Source organism: Pinus tabuliformis, chromosome 8 (genome assembly GCF_031772625.1).
Source record: "Pinus tabuliformis cultivar Carrire ecotype Pingquan chromosome 8, CPIR1, whole genome shotgun sequence".
Taxonomy (NCBI): domain Eukaryota; kingdom Viridiplantae; phylum Streptophyta; class Pinopsida; order Pinales; family Pinaceae; genus Pinus; species Pinus tabuliformis.
Genome location: NC_142294.1, coordinates 430878684 through 430902982, shown reverse-complemented (window position 1 = coordinate 430902982; position 24299 = coordinate 430878684). Strand labels below are relative to the sequence as shown.

The 24299-nt window shown below is 39.0% G+C and overlaps 1 protein-coding gene across 11 annotated transcripts in view; it reads right to left on the bottom strand.

The window, feature by feature from the left end:
- The window catches only part of LOC149235884 (uncharacterized), a 363269-nt gene that overhangs the window by 99626 nt on the left and 239344 nt on the right, over nucleotides 1–24299 (bottom strand). For 5 of the 11 annotated variants that reach the window (XM_089372264.1, XM_089372265.1, XM_089372262.1 and 2 more), the window contains one exon: nucleotides 3224–3529. The exons of 1 other annotated variant lie outside the window; for it this stretch is intronic. In XM_089372264.1, coding sequence (XP_089228390.1) covers nucleotides 3334–3529 — 196 coding nt within the window. In that variant the 3' untranslated portion in view covers nucleotides 3224–3333. Of the gene's footprint in view, nucleotides 1–2142; nucleotides 2263–3223; nucleotides 3561–3979; nucleotides 4198–4310; nucleotides 4395–8752; nucleotides 8883–24299 lie in introns of those variants that run through there. 5 more of the 11 variants (XM_089372267.1, XM_089372272.1, XM_089372271.1 and 2 more) reach the window with 5 other exon arrangements.

Here is a 24299-nt window from a genome sequence, read left to right as displayed (position 1 = left end):
AGTATTCTATCCATCATCAAGACAAATGCCAAAATAAATGAAGATCACGAACACAAGAAAAGGGACACAAGATGTAGGCACTCAACCAAAGAAAAACCCCTAACAAGGGGGAAAACCCAATCAAACTCTTCTACTAGTATTATCAAGTTGAGATGACCAAGACCCAATTGACTTAGACTAAAAACATCCTCCATCCATCAAATCAGCCTTTCAAGAAGCAAACCATCTGCTGATTCATTTCTTCATAAGTCTACATCAAATAATTCTTCAGTATACTTGGCCCTCTTTATTCTCTTGTACCTTCGGCTCCTGCAACCATAAATAAGTTCAGTCCTGGAATTCTTTTAACAAACTTTGATTTTGTACTCATAGAGAACTTCAGTCCTATAATCATAAGAGACCTTGGTCCTATAATCATAAGAAGTTGCGGTCTTGTAATCATAAGAAACTTCGGTCCTGTAATCATAAGAAAACTTCCTTCTATATCGGACTCCTCTTTCTGTTGAAATTGTGGATCAAAGATGATGAAAATTCGATGTCACTTCACAAGGTTGAATGCTCTATATATATGACCTTTGCAAAGTGGACGGGTTTGATCATGAGGTTGACTTGATGGAGGAGGAATAATATTTAATTTTAACAATAAAATAATTTTGTCTTCGACACAATGAGCCCTAAGAAGGGTCTCTTAAATAAAAACTTTGACTTTGGCTCAACAAAAAAATCCTAGGGCACTCAATAGGTGCTTTGACCTATTGACCATTGACCCAAGCAAGAAACCCATGCTTTAATAAGCCAATTACTTTTATAACAAAAAAATATTTTTCTTCCTTTAGACAAATACATTATATCATGACTCAGGTACAATTATGAAGACCGAAACTAGTTACATTCTTCAACATAATGGACTCCCTACAACCTTGAAAAACAATGTGGGAGTTGGACAACACTGTGTGAAGCATATCCACACTTATTTCGAAAAAAAATGTGTAAAAAGCATTGGCATTGTACATAATGATAGTGTCCATCGAAAATGATGCAAAATTTAGGGGGAGGGATGCGTAATACTCTAGTTTTGATCCCTGAACCAATGATATAAATATATTTATGATGAATGGCTATAAGCCAAACAACGGTAATTCGTACACACTTGTTAACATGCATCACGTGCAAAATGAAAGACAAAAAATGAGGAGCTATGACTCCGTAAGAGGGTAAAGTCAATGGTGCCTTAGGGGGCTCAACGGGACTAAAAAGAAGATAATATTATTTTAATTTATCCCAAGTCCTTAAGCTTGTTTAATCATTGCCTTTTAATCCATGTGTTATTTTATTCTAATCTAGGGATTAATCATGTGAAGGAAGTATGCGAGATCTACATAGAGATACATGACCCCATCATGCCATGTCAATTTTACTATGTCATTTTAGCCATGCCAAAAGAAAATTCAAATTGTTGGGGAGTCGAATGACTAGGTGGTTGGAATGACACTTCTATTCAAACTACCATTCCAATATGAATTGTCGATCAATGGGGTAACTCGAATTTTTAATTGTTAGGGGAGTTTGAATTTCCATTCATTTGGAAAATTTGCAAGAGCTCAAAGTACCATTATGTTGGGGAAATTTGAGAAAGTTATCTATGAGTACAGGTGTCCATAAAATTGTTGCAAAAAATATGCCAATTTACTTCTATGAATTATGAAGAAAATGAATATTTCATGCAATGGTAATTGTTCTCATTGAGGAATTCAACTAAAATTGAGAATCCCAACAATGAAATTCCTTGGCCAGTGTCCGTTGAAGCCCTAAAGGGAAGTTGGATAACCTAAGAGATTGCTTAGCAAAGAAGGGGTTCTCATTCCTTGGATTGTTTAGATTTATGGTGAAAGAGGATTATGGATTGGTACTATTGTAAGGGAAAATTTGATTGTGAACTTGGACATTGGGTTGTGTGGCTTAATGCAAGTGTTAAAATGCATTTTAAATTTATGGTGACATGGCCACTAAATGGTTAAATTTTATCATATAAATCCTTCATTATAGTGTATGTTAATTAATTAATAGTAGGGCAACGAGGAAAGGTATCAAGATATGAATTCACAAATATGGTATAAAAGCAACAAATTTGGAGAAAATTAGTGGTTTAAAAACTACCTCATTTCCTGAATGGTGCATAGAGGGCATTGGGTACATTACAATATACTCTCAAGTTACAACATTATGCTCACCAATGTCATTGTATTGTAATACTAGTTTTCCCTACATAAAAAAAATGAAATTATGTTTACAAACTTATACAAGTCAATGTAAATAAATGAGCAAAGCAAGCTTTAGTTTTCCCTAGATAAAACATGAAATTATGTTGACAAACTTACAAAAGTCAATGTAAATAAATGAGCAAAGCAAGCTTTTGTTTTCATGCTCTTGCCTATTGAAATTAAGAGAAAGAATCATCATATCAAACATACACAATATTCATTATGGATTAAAGTCTATTATTGGTATGATTAGCCTCTAGAACATAAATAGGAAATTCTTCCAATGGCTTAGCATTTTCATCATTATGCTTAAGTTAGGAGGATTACTGTTTTATAAGTTCTCAATTACCTGTTATGGCATCAATGTTCTAGTACCCAAGCTCGAGTTTGTCATGACACAGACATATGGTCAAAATTGGTAGGCTAGGACACATAAAAATTTGGGGATTAATATTTGAGAGGATGAGTATTCTACCGCATTGCATTGCAAGAGAAAGGTCAATAGGTCGCTAATCCTAAATCTTTGGAAGTAATCATTTACTTTATGATTAACAACAACTACTTTGAGTTCATGGGTTTTTATTTGCAAGGGTGGCAGATTTTATAAATGTGTTTAAAGCGGTGATTTTGTTATTGTTAAATGAGATATGACAAAATAATCTATAAAAGTTCATTACTTCAACTGAATTACATGTAGATGTTGGATAATTGTCACTTTTTACAAATAAAGATATGCCAATATCATGGCATATTAATTTATAGCTTCACTTCAACTTTTAATAAGGTTTTCGAAAATTAGTTGTAGTGATCATTACTAAGTCTAATATAATGGTAGAAAGCTCTACTTCTACGGTTATTGTTATGGCCTATCTCACACTGATAATTCAGGATTGGAGTATAAATAGGTTTTTTTACACAATATCCTACCCAAATATTGGGCTTCTATTTTCTAAAATAGCATATGAATAAAAACAAATATAAAGTGAATGTTTTATTTACACTCTCACAAGAAAATAATTGTATATCACAAAATACAAGGAAAGGACATATGATACAATCATAAGTTGGTATGTCACCCAATTGATCCAAATTGTGATAGCATGATAGCACCTAAGACCACCACAATGGATGATACAATTAGTAAGGCGGCTCCAGTTCTAGATGTCACCTCTTTGTAGAAAAAGACAGCCCACATGGCACTCACAATGAGTTGGCACTGAACCAATGGCCATCCAAGAGTTACTCCCAGGTACAAAGTTGCATAAATGCTACATAACAATAAATATTTTGTTGTCAAACCTGCCAAACAATTTACATCCTGACAAATGAAACAAAAGAGTGTGTATGTGTTTTGCTTTCTCTAACTCCAAATTAAATGCATGCTTGTTATCCTAGAGAAAATGGAAGGAAGCAAAACAAACATGAAAGATGGAGAAACAAGGAAAAGTGTCATAAAGGAAAGACACTATTTGTCCCAAACACATACCTAAAGAAAGACAATTTAGAGAAAACTACCCAGAAGGAAAAGTAATGTTATTTTCCCTTGAAATAATTTCCATTACAGTATGTGAGAGTAACAAGGGAAACCTATACAGACATCTATGTTATACTATACTAGCTCAAATGTTTGTATAGATACTATTATAATGAATGTTTCACGCAATTTCATTTTATTTTCCCTAATAAATGAATAAATAATAGTTGAGAAAATCAAAATCATAGTATTCTCTACAAAAATGTGCCTCAAGCCTCAACCTTTGGAATCAACAATTCTACAACTATGAAAAACACTAAATAAGTTCAATTGGTATTTTCACAATCACACACTTGAATTCCCATACATCCATGTTCCAAAAGACAAGTGAAAGAAGTTAGACTCTACAAGTATAAAAGGTATCTTCATTGGTTATAGCCTTTCATCAAAGGCTTATAGAATCTACATCAAAGAAGGAAGACAAATCGAAGTTAGCAAGGATGTTATATTTGATGAAAACCATGCCTACAAAAGATCCAAGGATATACCAATCGAATCCAATGAAGAAGATGTACCTCTATTTGATGAAGAAGAGTAACATGGTAAGGCGCCTACAAACCAAGAAGAAGAGGAAGAAGGACCAAGTGAGCCTTTTCAACCTATAATTATTCCCGAAACAAAGAAGAGACCAAATTGGTTAAAAGCTACAATTGAAGATGTCGAAGGACATGGAGCAACTAAATGATCTTTCAGAGAAAGCGCAAAGATTGAAAAAGATACTTACGATATGCAACATACATGACGAAGTTAATCGAACAAGAACCAACTACGTTTGAAGAAGTCACTCATCAAGAAGACTGGACGAAAGCAATGCAGGAAGAATATCAATCTATCTTGAAGAATGTGTAACTAGGTTTGGTCTTCATAAGTATGAAATATATTTTTGATTCTTGTAAATTATAAAATGAAAGAAAAATTATTATTATTATTTTGGAGCATGGGTTTCATGCTCAAGGTCTTTTATTTTATAGGTCAAGAACCATTGAATGCTTCTAGGGTGTGTCCTAGGTCAAGAAATTAAGAGTCATTGTCATAAGTTAAAGATCCCATTGAGCACATTGTAACTTGTAAAGAAAATTATTTTTGTCTTAAAAAGTGTCCAGATACCCTCCAAGACCAAGTCGGCCTAGCAGCTAGCAAGTCAGCCTAAAGGAAGAGCCACATCCACCTTTGAAGAAGCATATAAATAGAAGAGGACTCATTCCACTTGAAGTACATTGACTCACCACTCATTCTAGCAAAGGAAGAGGAAGGAGAAGGCAACGAAGGAAGAAGAGGATGAAGAGGATCTTTTGTTTGGTCTATTTTCTCTCACACGTGCTAAGGAGAACTAGGGTTTCTGTAGCAAGACCTAGGGTTTCTATCTTCAAGTTCGATCTTGGAGAAGAGGAGACAAGTTGGTCAAGTGAAGGTCACCAAGGGTAATCCTCATGCTCCTGAAGTAAGGAAAATTCAAGCGAAGGTCAAAGGAGGGCTCAGAAGACATATCGAAGCTCACATGTGTGGCACCAACAACTGTTGGGGGCCAAAATTTCATATCTGCAGTGGAGGCCGAAATTTTTGCAGTTGGAGGTCAAAGAAGTGTTGTTGGAAGAGATTTGTCTAGGTTTGATAGGATCAGGGTTAGCACATCATCCGGAGGGTTGGTCTTGGTCTTGGAGGGTTTTGAAGTCAGCTTTAAGGTCTTGGAATTCGTCAATTAAAGAATCTATAAGGAAGTGAAGAGATTTGTAGGTCTTCCTCTCAAGTGGAGAGGTTTTGGCCCTAGCTTGCAGCCTATATTCCATGTTCTTGTTCTTCCTGTTTTGGTAGCTGTTTGATGATTCAAAAATACAATAATAAGGAACAAAGATAATAAGTAAAAGAACATCACAAGCAGTTATCAAGTAAAGATAATTAATCATAATCACTTCCCTATTGAGTTCTCAACTGAATGTGGTTTGGGAAATCGTTCCTAGACCTAGTGACAAATTTGTTATCACTTCCAAATGAATTTACAAAATCAAACATGTCGTAGAAGGAAGCATAGACAAATACAAAGCCAAACTTGTTGCAAGGGGTTTATCTCAAAAGGAAGGAATAGATTATGAAGAAACCTTTGCTCCCACTGCCAGGTACACTACTATTAGATCTTTGGTTTCATTAGCTGCTACTATGGGATGGAATATCCATCAAATGGATGTCAAAACAACATTTCTAAATGGAACCATTGATGAAGTATATATTGAACAAATGAAAGGCTTTGAGATAAATAGTAGAGATACTTATGCTTGCAGACTAAAGAAAGCTTTATATGGCTTGAAATAAGCTCCTAGGGCTTGGTATGCAAGGATGGATGCATATCTCTTAAGGATTGGGTTCGTCAAAAGTTTTGTCGATGCAAACCTCTACATCAAGATAGTGAAGAATGAACCAATTATTATACTTTTATATGTGGATGATTTATTTATTACAAGTGTGGAGTGCAAAATTCTAGAATGCAAGAAAATGTTGGCAGTTGAATTTGAAATGAAAGATCTGGGACTCGTGCATTACTACTTGGGCTTGGAAGTTTGGCAGAAACCCGGTGAGATATATATTGGTCAAGGAAAGTACATAATCAAGATGTTACAAAAGTTCGGTATCATGGATTCCAAGCCCATGACCACTCCCATGATCACAAATCTCAAGAATTTGAGAAGCTTTGACTCTAGTCTCATTGATCTTACAAGCTATCATAAGTTGGTAGGCTCTTTGATGTACTTGGTAAATACTAGACCTGATATATGCTTTGTTGTAAATGTGCTTAGTCAATTTCAATTGGAGCCTCATCATGACCACTGGGATAGCTGTCAAGCATATCTTGAGATACCTACGTGAAACAATTCATCACTACCTGAAGTATGATGGAAAGGAAGTTAAGTTAATAGGTTTTACCAATTCCGATTGGGGTGGCAGTGACATTGATGGGAGAAGCACTACCAGTGGTTGTTTCAATTTGGGATCTACAATGATTTCATGGACGAGTAAAAAACAAGATCCTGTTGCGTTAAGTAGTGTTGAAGTTGAATATGTTGTTGCATGTGAAGTAGAAAAAGAAGTTGTATGGTTAAGAAAACTCTTGTCAGATTTGTTAGGAAAGCCTCTAATTCCTACAGTAATAAATTGTGATAATCAAAGAAACATCAAGATGTTTTAAGACCCTGTATTCCATGTCAAGACAAAGCATATCAATAAAAACGACCATTACATTAGAAGTTTGGTACAAGATGGGGTCGTGAAGCTACAACATATTCCGACAGATGAACAGGTAGCTGATGTGTTAACGAAATCTCTTCTGAATAAGAAGTTTGAATATTTCAGAAGCATGCTTGGATTGGTTGATGTTACAGATTTAGTTGATAAGGAGAGATAGAAGCATCTTATGGCAACATGTTAAACTTGGCAACTAGGGCCAAATTCCACTTTGGGAAGCTCATTTGAAGAAGATAATTATGGCATTGAATTCCTCTTTTCGAGAGGACCAAAATCGACCTAAAGATTGACAAATTTGCATAAGGCGAAATGAGTTTTTGAATTTATGTTCTCACTTGTAAATTACCTAGGTCGGCCTCTCCTCTATGTCGGCTCATCAAGCCCAATAGACACGTCTCTTGACCTGCACCGATTTCTATAAAATAAGGTGACCTCCAACCTCATTTGCACCGATCATCTCATGAGAGATTCATCCATGAGGCAGCTGAGCTCAAGAAGAGGACTAGGCAAGAAAGATTGGGGACTGTTAGGGTCATTTTGAAGGCCACAGAGAAGCAGAAGACAGTTGTAGGGTATGAGGCAACAGATATTGTATGGGTTTTGTTCTCTTGCAGATCCTAAAGAGCAGTTGTAGGCAGCCGCATTATCTGGGCTGATTGTTAGTGTGATTCTGAAGTGGTTCAGCCCTGTTTCATGTAGTCGCAGCCATAGAAGAAAGTTCAGGTAGGCTGCAGGCCTTACCTACTTCAGATCAGGGTACCATGAGGGTAGTTTGGCACTATTAATTAGCCCTGGACAACCGCAAGTTGGAACTGAGATAAAGGAAGTCTAGCCGCAGTTGTTAGGAGGCAGCTTGGAGGAGATTGAGTGGGTTAAAGAGGACTGCTTCATGTTTGATGGGTGCCCTAACTTGTGGTGAAAAATACAGCAGTATATTCAGAATCAGAGGTATGTATATATAGCTATGAAATGAAAGCAACTCTAATCAGATTATGCTTGTACAACAGTTTGACTCTAGTGTTAAGTTCATCTCCTTTGGAATTACAATTTTTGGGCCATTGATCTATCTGCAATTTTGTCAAGTATATTTGACCTAGAATTATTGTACTCTCTCTCTGTTGAGCACTTGATATTAATAATAAGGAAGATTGATCAAGGGTTTTCCCTATCTTGGGGTTTTTCCCTGGCTTGAGCCATTTTTTTGTTCTCTTGTCTTGGCTTGTCCTCTGCATTTATGGTTTATATTCTTTCTTCAGTTATCATCAATGTCATAATGGTTTATGCAATGTTCCACCAAGGTTCCGGGACGAGGGGGCGAGGGAGCGAGGAGGCGCGGGATTGGCCTATGCAAAAGCTCCCCACCACTTTTTAGGAAACGTGGGGGAGCGTCAGGGTCTTAAAAACTTATAAATATAAAATATAATTTATTAATTGAGTCCACTATGACAATTGGGTTTGAATTGAAAAGCTGCAAAGCATGATCATTGATATGAATATCATTATCTAAATTTCTAATATCATATAAATTTAAAATTCTAATTTATAATCATACATCATAAACTAAACAATCTATTACAAAATTCAATCCCAATTTTACCCATAACAATCAAATCTAATGTTTTCTTTTAGACCTGCAAGAACAACTTTATAAAGCACGGTGTGAAATTAAGGATGAGCCGCTTAGCAATACAATTTTTCTCACAAGCCACGACAATCTTCCCTCGAAATCCTTAGCTTCTTACGGGATTAAAGGCCATGCGGTCTGAGCGGGCGTTGCTTCAAACTTTCAAGAACAATTGCTGCTTAATAGCATAATTATATTCATTTCAAAATCTCCAGAGATCTCCACAATTCTGCTAAACCAGACACATATATTAAGTCAGTGACAGAAATCGTTGTATCTATAGTCATCAAAAATACAAATATAATGCTAAGAAGGGAGCGTCTTCAGTCAACCACTTTCTTCCAACGTGTATATACATTCTATATGAAAATTTTGTACGCCATTTCGTCAAACAAATACGCACATCCTGGAGTTTATGTATATATATTTGGAGTGATCAAAATACTGTGTTTTCCAGCGATATAGGAATGCGACGTTATTTAAAGAATATGAGGGTGGTGCATGTACTTATACCTTGGAGACTCTGGTATCTAGAAATATTAACAATTATATTACTTATTAGTGATGGGGTTGAGCCGTTTCTTCATCCTGCAACAAAACGTGCTCTACATATGTGAGATCAAGATACGACTTGATGTTGGAATCTTACACTCTATCATATTATCAACCTCCAAAATGTTAGCAGTGGAAGATGTAGACGGGAAACAACCCCCCTCATCGCCCTTTTCGGAAACACCCCCTCAGGAAAGGGAAACGACCCCCTGGCACGTCCCCTTGAGTTTCCTCATTTTTGGGAGCATGGGGAAACGACCCCTACTCGTCCCCAAGTCCCCGGAGCATGGGGGAGCGAGGAAACTAGACCCCTAGGGGGGGGGAGCGAGTCCCCGTGGAACACTGGGTTTATGTGATTGCGAATAAAAGAAATGGAAATATAAATTGAGCTATCAAGGAACATTGAAATAACTGACCCAAGCAAAGAACATGTTAATTCTAAATTTAACATGGTTTTAGAGCTCAGGTGGAGACAAGCCCAAGCAAGAACAATCACCAAGATTTTTTTTTTTGACAAGTCTACAAGATCTCCTCTCTCTTAAAGTCTGGAAGAAAGATTGCACATTTGGCATAATCTATAAGTGCAAAATCTTCCTCAAGAAAGACTTCACTCTCCTCGGATTGCTGCATTAATTAGGAGCAAAGGATGGATGGATTTATATCTCTGCTTTGAGTATTGAATTAAGAGGTAAGGTGTCTAAGATTTAATGTAAGTATTCAGCTATAATGATGTCGAGTTTAAGACCTTTGTTCTGAGGTAGAGAAAGGCCATTTCCATCTGTCTATGGAACAAAAGTCAAGTCGTATAGATAACCTTGATCGTTTCAGGGCTTCTTCTCGTGAAGAATATGCAGGTTAGCAAAAATCACATTCAGCTATGAAAAGAGCAAGTCAAGGTTTGACAAGCAAAAAGGTTTTCTGATCACATTGAACTAGCAATCTTAGGGAACTCGGACCAGTGGTTTCTCTGAGTTTCAAAGAAGATCACTTAAGTAGATTTGCAGGCATTGAAAGGCTAACAGTCCGAAGGTTTGGGCATCATCATTCAACCCTAATTTCTGTAAAAATTTTATTACTGCAGCAACTGATTTATTTTTCCTACTTATTCATCAATAAGTTATTTATGAAATCACTTCAGTAAATATTAAAATAAACTCTACTGCAGATATCACACCATAGAACAAAAACAAATACATGCACAAAAACCAAACACATCAACACAGTTATTTTTGGACAAATGTCCCCGGAAAAACCCAATGCGGGAAAACCGGTGCAGCAGAGGAGGATTTTATTAATCAGCTATTCTTGAGTACAACTGGGTGCCAAACTGGCTTACCCAACAGAGATAAATTCTCCAGCACCTCCCCCAGACTCAGCATCAGACTTGCTGGCCTCTGCGCAGCTCCCAGACCCTCTGCATCAGCTCCTGCCTCTCTGCGTCAGCACTGGGCCTCTCTGTGTCACCCACGCAAGCCCTCCAGTGTCAATGCAGGCCCTCAGAGATCATCACCCAGTTCTACGCATTTGGCATTGACACTCAGCTCATTTGTGATAGCAGTCGAACAATATTGGAATGGGAATATTGATATGGCACTATAAGTGAATGTTGATCATATTCATCTCTGGGTGATATCCAAGTCTTATACATTCTACCGTAACAACATCAAGCCTAGGTATATTCTCAGCTTGAATTTCTTATATCAGTTGAGCATTTGTGAGTTTTTTACAGTCATCAGAAAACTTGTTTTTTTTGGAAAAAAGGATAGCATCAGGCATCAAGTGGTGGAAGCATTTGATTCGTATAATGGAGTCAATCCTCTTTCAGCTTTAAAGCTTTAAGTGGCAGAACTGAGATTATGTCAGTAAGAAAAGACCTTAGTGGAAATGATCCTCCTGGAAGTTTGAAGATCTGAAGTTATTATAAACCTCACTATTACCTGTGACATCAGATCTTCTATGTGAAGACAGTATTCTGTGAATGGCAAACAAATCATCTCTTATGGTTTGTTCATCATTATGTAAACCCTGCATATTAATGATTGTGTTATGGTCTTGTTCACAATCAAAGTTGTGAACAAGACAGATGTAAATCTCAAATTCCTTATCTTTTGAAGCAGCTTCAGTGAATCTTGGCATCATCTTATAATGATCATTTGTGGAGGTATGCAAAAATCAACTAATCAGTAAGATTCGTTCTAACTCTTGTAGAAACATCAAGATGCCATCTTGTGCAAGGACTTCAATATTCAGTCCTGATGTGCAATAGGATGTTCCTGAAGTAATGACTGTATGGCAGTAAGAGTGTTTACTTTGCAGATTTTTGAATGTGTTTTAGTTTCAACTTTCATTAGCACCTGCTTTCAGCAAGAAGAAGATTGCAGTTGTTGTATTGACTGGCATCAAAGGTAATGATTCAGAATTAACTCCAGCATCCCATTATTCTGGCAGACTACAGTAGGTATCTATGCAAGGGTGGTTTTACAGTTTCACCTTCAGAAGTATTCATAAAGACTTGGTTGCAGCATGATAATCTTTGACATGGGCTTGATGTTCTCCTAAAGCAAGGATTCAGAGGGAGCTGTAATGTTTTGATAATATAATGATGCTCTCATTTTCAACTGAAATAGGTAATTTTAAGATGTAAGATCTAGCTTTGTTTCTAAGCATTAAAAGTATGGTAAAATACAGCAGCTGTTGATCCAGATATAGACTATGCACGGGGACACGGGGGTATACCTTGATATGAAGACTCTAAGTTGATTTATGGTCGAATACTATATATTGGATAAGCTGCACATTAAGATTATATAAAGGACGTGGCTGACCTGTCAAATGAAAAGGGCACATCTATGTGCTATCACCTTTACTTCCTAAATAAATTAAAGTCTGATGTCTGTTACTCTAAAGCACTATTGAAGCAGAATGAATAAAGCAGCCAACATAGCCACTTAAGGAAACTCTTCAGTGGTTATTTATGCACATATTATTGTATATTGCAGAATAGGATTCAGAGAATCCAGTGTTCTAGTTACCACTTGATATGGTACAGCAAAGGACTTTTATGTTTATGGCATGTTTGATTGCAAAGTGGATGGATCTCATGATGAGCAGGTTGCCTGATGAACACTTTGTACTCTGAAAAGACAAGCTTAGGCTTGTGGTCTCCCTGGTAAGAGAAGTAAGAACAATTAAACATTTTCTTCATCAAGATATGCAAGAAGCAAAAGGCTGCTTAAGTGCTGCTTAGATCTCTGCTATAGAAAGTTGTGTATACATCTATATGCCGCTGGGTAGAGCTATAAGGCTCCCATTGACGATCCGATATCATCACCAAGATCTAGTCGTAATTTTCAGAAAGCAGCCTGGCACTATTCCCTATATGAAGGGATCTTTGGTTAAGATTGAACATTGACTCTGGGATCCCTTCGGGACTTGGGGTACTTCTTGAGCTATGAGCAAACATAGGGTGAGTGGTTCACTTTGCCCTATAGGTGCGCAGTGTACAGGGTGAGTAGTTCACCTCCCCCTATGATACCCCATGATGGTTGACATGTGTGTAGGGTGAGTGGTTCAGCTTCCCCTACGATTGATGAGATATGCATAGGATGAGTGATTCACCTTCTCTTATGGCATATGAGCAAGATGAGTGGTTCACCTTCTCCTACGGATACCCCAGTGAGAGATGCATATAGGCATCTGTTGGTTGTCACATGTCGGTGGGACGTGGTTCATCCTTTCCCCAAATGTAGGATGCTCATTCCGTACAATTGATGGTTGACATGTCAGTGGAATGTGGTTCATCCTTTCCCCAAATGCAGGATGCTCATTCCCTACAATTGATGGTTGACATGTTGGTGGGACGTGGTTCATCCTTTCCCATGTGTAGGATCCTTCCTACGGTTGATGGTTAGCATGCATGTAGGACGTGGTTCATCCTTTCCCTACTCTTGGTGGTTTGCATGCGTGTAGGATGTGGTTTATCATTTCACTACATGTGATTGTGACCTGTGTTTGTAGGATGTGGTTTATCCTTTCCCTACGTGTGGTTGTGACATGTGTTTGTAGGATGTGGTTTCTCCTTTCCCTACATGTGGTTGTAAACAGGACGTGATATATTCTTTCCCTGTTGATGTTCCTGCATCATCCTACCCACGTAGTCCGGGACACATGGGAAGTAATTCTCAATTGGCCAAATGAGTTGGGAAAAGTGGATAGGGACCATAGCACTACCAATGGACGCATCATGTATTGTCGTACTTCCTATGTCTAGGATGCATGATGTTCAACAACTTGATCACTTTAGATCAAGTTTGATTGGGGTTTGTCCCCTGGTTATGTGGACTGACTTTTGTCAGTGGATAGTGGCAAGGTCTTGTGACTCACTCTTAATCGATTCTTCTTTATTATTCATATCAGTGTTTCAACAGAGTAGAGATGAGAGATAGTACATGACAACAGGATGGCATGATGATAGATCATGATGGATGGATTGATAGGTGGAATTCTCCCTAGTTGAAAGGGAGTGTTAAAATTGGAAACTAGGGAAATTCTCCACTTTGGGCAGCTCATTGGAAGAAGATAATTATGGCATTGAATTCCTCTTTTCCAGAGGACCAAAATCGACCTAAAGATCGACAAATTTGCATAAGGAGAAATGATTTTTTGAATTTATGTTCTCTCACATGTAAATAACCTAGGTCAGCCTCTCCTCTATGTCGGTTCATCAATCCCAATAGACACATCTCTTGACCTCCACCGATTTGTATAAATTAAGGTGACCTCCAACCTCATTTGCATTGGTCACCTCATGAGATATTCATCCATGAGGCAGTCGAGCTTAGGAAGAGGACTAGACAAGAAAGATTGGGGATTGTTAGGGTTATTTTGAAGGCCGCACAGCAATAGAAGACAGTCGCAGGGTATGGGGCAACTTCTGAGCAGATATTGTGTAAGGGCCATTAAACCAGATTAATGAACCTGTAACTAATTTCTTGAATTTTTTTTTTTGCAGAATTAACTAACAGAATTAATGAAGGTACTTACCTGTGCACTTGTGGTTGCTGATGTCTCCAGCTGCTCTGCTACGGTTACCAAAAGACCGAATCCACCCAGCCAAACTGAGCAGAACCTGGCTACTCAGTCCAGTAAGCTTCTGAGTCGAAGCAGACTGTTCCCCCGTGCCCAGAACCTCAGAACAATCCGCGCTCTTCCTTCCTGTGGATAATTTCAGTTTATGATCCTCCTCCTCCTTCAGTTCTTTCGTTCTTTACCTTCCCCCCCCCCCTTCTAAACTTTTGTTTGGTGGTTTTATCTGATTTCCTGGTGATGGCCGCTCTTCCACCAGCAGACCACCACTCAACCTTCTCGTGACACCTCCCATGTCACGTATCACATATCTCTGTTATGGTCACGTAAATGTTTATTTCATTTATAGTTTGATTAATTATTTTTCTTTATGATTAAAGTACTTTTAATATTAAGATTATAACATTATACTAAGTACCCCTTTAATTAATTTCTTATATATATATATATATATATATATATATATATATATATATATATATATATATAATCAATTTATTAATATAATTTTCATTAATAATCTAAAATATAGTAGAATATCTCTATTTAGTATTTAATGCTCAGTCTTTTAGCTGTTGCTATTTTTATTCTTTTAGCAGTTTCTTAGATGAAACTGTTTGTTTCTATATTCTACATAGAAACCTGATGTTTCTATTATTGTAAATATCCTTGTATTATCATTGAGCTGTTTGCTCTTGGTTAATCAATTCATTCAATATTCTTTTACATGAGTGTTTCGAACTGTTTTATGGTATCAGAGCTCAGGGATTTTTTTTTTTTTCGAAATAATTTTTCATAGATTGAAAAATTCAGTAGTTCATTTCGAAACTGCTCTCAGGGTCTGCAGATTTCTTGATCTTCATTCCTTTCTAAGGTCGAGCCCTCTGTAAGCCAGGTAGCCTTCACTGAGTCTTAGCCTCGGCTTTGCTCATTGTGATAAAAGCTTACAGTCGTCAATCTCGATACAGAAAGGGATTCATCTCCTGCATTATCATCTTATGAGGATTTAACTGTGTGGCGGTGCTCAGAATCGTGAACAGTTTATTTGTTTTGAAGTCGTGTTTATTTTGTGGCCATCCGATCAACGAATTTGGAAGCCGTGCAGGACCGCCGACGCTTTTGAAGAATCAAGATTCGAAATAGAGCTGTGGGGTCTGTTCTGAGGAGGGTTCCGGATCCATTCGAATCAAGGCACGCTAGAAACATATCAAAATTCCGGCACTTTCCAGCGGCACCAAAATTCGACTTGCTTTGCCATACGGGAACGTGGCAACACACTCTTCGCTCACACAGTTCGACGCTCAGTCTTCGCTCACGGGAATATATCAGTAATTGCACGCCTGAATCAAATCAAAGTTACGGCAATATAGCTCCCGTGGTATTGCATTAACGTCCCGTGGTATTACATTGATTGCGTCCGAAGCGTTTGGCTCACGGTGTTCTCCAGATAGAGTCCGTCCGAGACCCGACTGTGCCCGCAATTCATATATATATTCTAGCTAAGACGTGCAGGACGAGATCCGAGCCACCGTTATTTGCTGAGAAATCAAAATTTTTTTTTAGAGCGAGATCATTCAGATCACGTGACGGCAGCGAGATCATTCAGGTCACGTGACGGCAGTTTCAAGTAAAGGTATTCTCCAGCTTCACGGTTTTTGCTTAGAAAGTGGATTAAAGATTATTGTGATCTGATTTGAAGCGGTGGGACCAGAATAAAGTATCACAGTTATTTTTTTTTTTTTTTTTAAAGCGTGATCAAACCAGCATCACAGTCATTTTTAAGTAAGCATTACAGTTATTTTTTTAAGCGTGATCAAACCAGCATCACAGTCATTTTTAAAGTGGCGTGATCAGATCTGAGTAATTTTTTTTTTGTGGGCAAGTCTATTTCTTTCACAACAGAATTTATTAACAATTTGGTACAGTCATCTTGAAAGAAGATTTTTAAGCAGGCAGCTACACTTTGTTGTGTGTCAAACTTCTGTATTATCTTTGGGAAAATGGCCACGCTCAGCAATCTGATGTTAGAAGGAAATCAACGCTTTAATGGCAGCAACTATAACATTTGGAAACAAAGAATGCTGACCATTTTTTAATACAGGCGTCTTGATCAGCTCATTTTGGGCAAAGAGCCTCGTCCCGGTACAGCTGGTACCGATCAAGATAAATTTGATGATCGAAATCGGGAGGCTGTTATGCTTCTCAAGCTCTCTGTCGCTGATGATCAGTTACCACAGATTCCCTCTGGCAAGACCGCTGCCGAAATTTGGCAACAGTTGAAAGAACTGCACGAGACATCTGACAAAAGCAGAGCATTTTTTCTCAAAAATCAGTTGTTCTCCATCATGATGGATGAACATATGTCTTTACAGGAACATCTCAACAAAATTAAAGACATTCGAGATCAGCTCGAAGCCATTGGTCGGACCATGGAGGAAGAAGATATGGTAGTCATTACTCTGAAGAGTCTACCAAAATCTTATGAACACTTCATCGAAACACTCAACATTACAACCACAAATGTTGATCTGAAGTTTCCAGATTTATGTACCAAACTTCTGCAGCAGGATCGGTGGAAACAGCAGTTTGGTAGTGGTACTTCATCAGTGCCCTCGGAAAATGCATTTGCTGCAAAATACCAGTCCTATCAGTCTTTTCAGCAGAAAGGTTCTCCTCAGTCTTTTGATCCTGCTAGGAAGAAAAGTGTGCAGTGTAATTACTGTCACAGGTTCGGTCACATGAAGAAAGATTGCCGACAGAGGATTGCTTCTGAACAGAAGAAACAGGGAGGGCCAAATCAGACAGCGAATGTTGCAGAACATTCCGAGCAGACAGATTCTGCCTTTTACGCCTTTATGGCTAAAAGGTCTTCAGAACATGTTCCGTCCTCTGCATGGTACATTGATTCTGGTGCATCACGCCACTTCTCTCACAGGCGTGACTGGTTTATTGACTTCTCACCTTTCAGTGATTCAGTGGTATTTGGTGGAGGTGAAAAGTACAATGTAGCTGGCAGGGGTACAGTTCAAATTCAGTCTGGTGGACGCACGCTCATATTTCTAAATGTATACTACGTTCCTGGTATGGAGATTAATCTGCTATCTGTCAGCCAGATTATGAGGAATTCTCCTCAGCTTGACGTTATGTTCAGTGCACACAAGTGCTCCATCATTGACAGGGAGACCAGTCTAATAGTTGCTGTTGGCCTAGAGGACCATGGTCTATACAGGCTACTTGACACCGGTGACTTTCCAGAAGTGGCTCTAGCAGCACGTGTTTCTCCCATCAGCACTCTATGGCATCAGCGATATGGGCATCTCAATATGCAGTATCTCTCTCAGCTCTCTCGGGAGGGACTTGTGTCAGGATTACCTGATATTCAGACTCAGCAGTTGGGGGTATGCAGCGCCTGTCAAGCGGGAAAGCAACATCGGTCTTCATTCAAAAATGGAGAATCTTGGCGCGCATCTAAGGTACTTCAGTTACTTCATGCTGATATTTGTGGTCCTATGAATACAGCTTCTATCACTGCTTGCAAATATTTTTTACTTATTGTAGATGACTTCAGTCGAAAGATGTGGGTGTATTTTTTAAAAAATAAATCTGATGCTCTTAGTACCTTTCAGAAGTTTAAAACCTTAGTTGAAAAAAAATCTGGTTGTAATATCATGACCCTTAGGACCGACAATGGGGGGGAATTTTGTTCCTCAGCTTTTGCCAACTTCTGTGATATTCATGGCATCAAACGTCAATTAACCACACCTTACACTCCCCAGCAGAACAGTGTTGTCGAGCGTCGCAACCGCACGGTTGTTGAAATGGCTCGTTCCATGTTACAACACAGGAGTGTTCCAAAGTTCAAACAAATTCTGGGCTGAAGCAGTATTTACTGCTGTTTACCTTCTTAACCGATCACCTACTCAGGCTGTTAAAGGGAAGACTCCTGAAGAAGTTTGGTATGGTCGTAAGCCTAAGATCAGTCATCTCAAAGTATTTGGCTCAGTTGCATATGTTTGGATTCCATCTGCTAAGCGCTCTAAGTTGGATCCCAAAAGTCAGAAACTCATGATGACAGGTTACAGTGATCATCACAAGGCCTATAGACTGATAGATATAGCCACTGGTCGTCTTAGCTTCAGTCGAGATGTAGTATTTGATGAAGACAGAGGATTCTTTCAGTCTTCTTCTTCTGAGCAGCGTTCTGAGGATCAGCCTCACAGTGTTCTTCTTCCAGTCAGTCCACCTGATGGGAGGGATGATGTAGCATCAGTATTTGATAATACTCTATCTGAGCTTCCTCCAGAAGCTAATCCTCCTCTTGCTGTCCCTATTGCTCTTGAGCCTTCTCCACCTCCTCCTGATATTGGTTCCTCTACTCCTGATATAGGTTCTTCTTCTCTTCGGCCAAAATGGTGGGCTAAAACCATAGCTGATCTCCGGGATGATGAGCTCCTTGAAGGTAGAACTTCTAGACATAAGAACAGACAACAGTCTACAGTCAATTTTGCTCTTATGGCTAACCTACACAGTATTTTTGAGCCTCAAACCTATTCAGAGGCTAAGGGTACATCTGAGTGGGAAAAGGCTATGGAAGCTGAATTCCAGAGTCTTCAGAAGAATCACACCTGGACACTTTCTGATCTTCCTGCCGAAAAAAAACCCATAGGCTGCAAATGGGTGTATAAAGTGAAATACAAAGCTGATGGAACCATAGACAAGTATAAAGCTCGTCTTGTGGCTCGAGGGTTCTCACAAAAGGAAGGCATCGATTATGAGGAGACTTTTGCTCCTACAGCCAAGATGAGTACCATAAGGCTTGTTCTTGCCCTAGCAGCTCAGTTCAATTGGAAAGTTCATCAGATGGATGTAAAGAGTGCTTTCCTAAATGGTGATCTTCAAGAAGAAGTCTACATGACGCAGCCTCCAGGATTCAAGGTTGCTGGTCAAGAACAGAAAGTGTGTCGGTTAGCTAAAGCAATCTATGGATTGAAACAAGCTCCTCGGGCTTGGTACATGAAAATTGACCAGTACCTGACAGATCAGGGTTTTCAGCGGAGCCCATCTGATGCAAACCTGTATATCAAGCATACTGGTGATGATATCTTGTTTGTGGTTGTCTATGTGGATGATCTTATCATTACTGGCAGCTCTGCACATTTGATCCATGGGATCAAACAAGATATACGCAGAACTTTTGAGATGACAGACTTGGGACTTCTTCATTATTGTCTGGGGGTTGAAGTGTGGCAGACTGAAAATCAGATCTTTCTCTCTCAGTCCAAGTATGCAAAAAATCTTGTGGAAAGGTTCAGAATGCAGGATTGCAAACCGACCACGACTCCTATGGAACCAGGGCTCAAACTTTCAGCTCAGTCATCCTCTCCCCTTGTGGATGAAACTTTATTTAGGCAATTAGTGGGCAGTCTCATCTATCTTACTGCTACCAGACCTGACATCAGTTTTGCAGTAAGCTACATCTCTCGCTTTATGTCAGCTCCTAAAGCGGATCATTGGATAGCAGCAAAGCGGGTACTACGATATGTGCGTGGTACTTCTGATTATGGCCTCTTATATACTCGCAGCTCCAATCCTATTCTTCGTGGCTACACTGACTCTGACTGGGCCGGTTCGGTTGATGATCGTAAATCTACAGCTGGGTATGTATTTAGTCTAGGATCTGGTGCTGTTACTTGGACTAGTAAGAAGCAACAGGCAGTGGCTCTCTCCTCAACAGAAGCAGAGTATCGGGGAGCAGTTAAGGCATCCTGTGAGGCAGTTTGGCTTCGTCGTATGCTTGCAGATATGCATGTTTTCCAGACAGGGCCTACTTTGTTTTGTGATAATCAGGGAGTGCTCAAACTTGCCAAGAATCCAGTTTTTCATGAACGAACAAAGCATGTGGAAACTCATTGCCACTACATTCGACCGCTGGTTGAAGACGGCTCAGTTCAGCTGCAATATGTTCCCACAACAGAGCAGCTCGCCGACATTTTCACCAAGCCTCTTGGTCCTGATAAATTTGTAAAATTCCGCGGGTCTATTGGTGTTGTAAATAGATTGAGCATTAAGGGAGGGTATTAGAATATCTCTATTTAGTATTTAATGCTCAGTCTTTTAGCTGTTGCTATTTTTATTCTTTTAGCAGTTTCTTAGATGAAACTGTTTGTTTCTATATTCTACATAGAAACCTGATGTTTCTATTATTGTAAATATCCTTGTATTATCATTGAGCTGTTTGCTCTTGGTTAATGAATTCATTCAATATTCTTTTACATGAGTGTTTCGAACTGTTTTAAAATATATAATTTATATAGCCCTCTTTTAGTTTTTACCCATTAATCATGATACATTAAGCAATATGGGTGTTGATGGATAAGTAAAACCTCTATTCGAAGAAGTGTCATGATATTTGCTACTTATAGTTAATTTAATATATAAATACTAGTGCAGGGTATGCGACACATGCATCGTATGCCTGCTATTGTTCTTGTGTTCTTTATATTTATAGATAGGTCGTTACATATTGTATGGATTTTGTTCTCTTGCAGATCCTAAAGAGCAGTTGTAGGCAGTTGCATTTGTTAGTTTTTGGTAGCATTGGAAGTGCTCTAGCCTTGAAAATTGATGGAGAGGCTAAGGCACGTGAGTTCTAAAGAATCCAGAAACCGTTTGGTGAAATTCCACCTGGATTGCATTTTATTAGAATAATTGATATTTTTAATGGGGTTCCTAAGTCTAAACTTAGGGAAATTAAAATATTAATGGGTATTAACCAAAATATGGGTGAGAATGATCTAGAAGGAGGATCAATTCATGTTTTAATCTTAGCCCTTGATTAGAGACTTAATCTCGGCCGTTAAAATCTCAACAGAAAAAGTATAATATTGAGGCTTGGGGTTCACTTGAACATACACAGAGAGTTGATCAGTCAATTCGATTTTCCTAGGGCAGAGTTTGCTAAGGAATTTGAACTAGTGATCAAGCAGTGAGGATCAGAGGCAACATTGGAAGGAAGTGATTTCCAATTCCAGAGAATACACGGAGAAGGATAATAGAGCCAGTGCTGGTCCAAGAAGGGACAGCGCAACAGCTGAAGGAGATTGACGCAGAGGGTCAATGCAGAATCTGGAGAAGGTTGACGCAGAAGTGTTGGGGATGAGCAGAGTCCAGTGTCGGGAATCACAGTAGTTGATCGGCAGGAAAAATCTCGATTTCTCAGTAGCAGAAGCAACAACAGTTCAGGTTGATGCAGTCAAAGGGAGCCTCCACGCAAAAATTACGCAAAGCCTGCATAGGCTCATGCAGGGACTACGCAGTGGGCTGGGAACAAAGAAAAATATTTATATTGAGTGCGAGAGAATTCCCAATGATCTTCTCTGAGTGGATTTCCATCTTTATTTGGGACATATTCAGATATTTACTGCCAATAATAAGAATCCTCAGATCTGTTGCACCGGTTTTCCCACATTGGGTGTTTCCAGGGATGATTGTCCAAAAACAAGTGTGTCAATGTGATTGTTCATATGCTGATGTTTCTCTTGCCGTTTAATTTTTAGTTCTAGCTTGTGAAGTCTGCAACTGAATTTATTTTGGTATTTACTAAAGTATTGGTAAATAACTTATCATAAATAAGTAGGAGAAATAAATCAATCATTGCAGCAAATTTTCACATGGTATCAAAGCAAGGTTTAGGGAAGATGGAAGCAAAGAAAAAGGGCATGGAGAACAGTAGGGATCAAAATATTTCCGAATTAGCTTCCAAGTTGGAAGAGGAGTTTACAGGCTTATCAAGTTCTGCATCAACCGAGGACTGGTACATTGATAGCAGGGCTTCAGCCCATATGACTAGAGAACGAGAATATTTCTCAAGCTTTCAGGAGGACTAGATGAACTTTCGAATCACAATGGGTAACAAGACGAAGTGCACCCCAGTAGGAAAAGGAACCATTATATTCCAGATAGCAGCAGGAGATAGTCTTCTGGCCACGAATGTACTGCAACTGCCAGGTATGGGGATGAATTTCATTTCTGTCTCTCAATTACAAGATAAGGGTATGATGTATACTTCATTGGTAATAGAATATATGTCAAGAATCCAAGGTGGAAAAAGAGGGCCCATATGGGAACTCGAAGAAACAGATTATACAAGTTGCAACTTGAGTCTCCTATGGCACTGATAAGCAGTAACGTCAATGGAGAAAAAGAATTAAATGAGTTGTGGCATAGGACGATGGGACACTTACATCATGCAGCGTTATGGATGCTCAAGGAAACTGTTACAGGGGTTCCAGTGCTAACTACCAAGCATGATGATACATGCAGAGGCTGCGTGCTAGGTAAGTACACCAAAGTAGCATATTCCAGAAGCAACAATAGATCTAAGACTGTATTGGGGTTAATACACTCAGACATTTGCGGTCCGATGTTTACAAGGGCCATCAGTGGCGCTAAGTATTTTGTTATCTTCATAGATGACCATTCCAAGAAAACTTGGATCTATTTTTTGAGAACCAAGGATGAGGTCTTTGATCAGTTTAAAGAGTTTAAGGCTCTAGTGGAAATCCTGACAGGAAGGAAGATCAAGATATTGCGCTCAGACAATGGCAGAGAATACACAGATAAGAACTTCACTTATTTTTGTGCAAGAGATGGGATCCGAAGAGAATGGAAAACACCCTATAATCCAGAACAGAATGGAGTCGCGGAACTATTGTTGGAGCAACAAAGGCGATGTTATATGATCAGAATCGACCCAAGTTTTTATGCGCAGAAGCATGTAGCACGGTTGTTCACATTCAGAACAAGACTCCTCATAGGGCTTTGGGAAAGAATACACCAGAGGACGTTTTCACGGGAAAGAAGCCAAAAGCAAGTCACCTCAGGATATTCGGAAGTGTAGCTTATTGCCATATTCTAGAAGAGAAGCGGAGCAAGTTAGAGCATACTGCCGAAGTTGGGTATCTAGTAGGTTACAACGAGACTTCACAAGCATATCGGATCTACATTCTGAGCAGCAGAAAGATTGTAGTAAGGCGGGATGCGAAGTTCATGGAAGATAGAGCCCTCAGGAAATCTCGTGAGATGCCATTTGAAGAACATGATGAGGATGCTCCTCTAGTCCAACAACAGGGAGCAGATATGGCAGGAAGACAAGTATCTAGTTCAAGCATGGTAACCAGTACTAGAATCTCCTCAAGAGAAGAGGAGCCAGGAGTGTCACAACAAGTACAAGAAGAGGAACAGATGGAACCTCCCACCACCAGTGGAAGAACTAGTCGAGAAGTACGACAGACTCTAAGGGACGCAGAGGAGTTCGTTGGAGATCCTCGAGCCGGGAAAAGGCAGTGTGGAAAACCTGACAAGTACTAAGCATTGATAGCTCAGGTCGAAGAACCCTCTAGTTTTCAAGAAGCCGCACAACACCAGGTATGGGTGGATGCCATGGTAGAAGAGTACAGTTGTATCATGACAAATGACGTCTGGGAATACCAAGACCAGAGAACAGATCAGTTGTAGGTTCGAGATGGATCTACAAGATCAAGTATGCTACAGATGGCAGCATAGATAAGTACAAGGCTAGGTTTGTTGCAAAAGGATATGCACAAAAGGAAGAAATAGACCATGAGGAAACCTTTGCCCCAGTAGCTCGATATACCTCTATAAGATCCATCATATCCCTTGCAACACAGATGAGATGGGAGATTCACTAAATGGATTTCAAGACAACATTCTTGAATGGGGTGATAGAAGAAGAAGTATATATCAAACAGCCAGAAGGTTTCAAAACACATGGAAAGAAAACTCATGTTTGCAGTTTGAAGAAATCCGTGTATGGGCTAAAACAAGCACCCAAAGCTTGATATGGTCGAATTGACAGCTACTTACAGCAGTTGGGATTCATCAAGAGAGATGTCGATCCCAATCTTTATTATCTGCTGGTAGAAGGTGAGTCGTTGATTCTGGTATTGTATGTGGATGATCTATTTTTGACAAGATCAGCCATACTCAT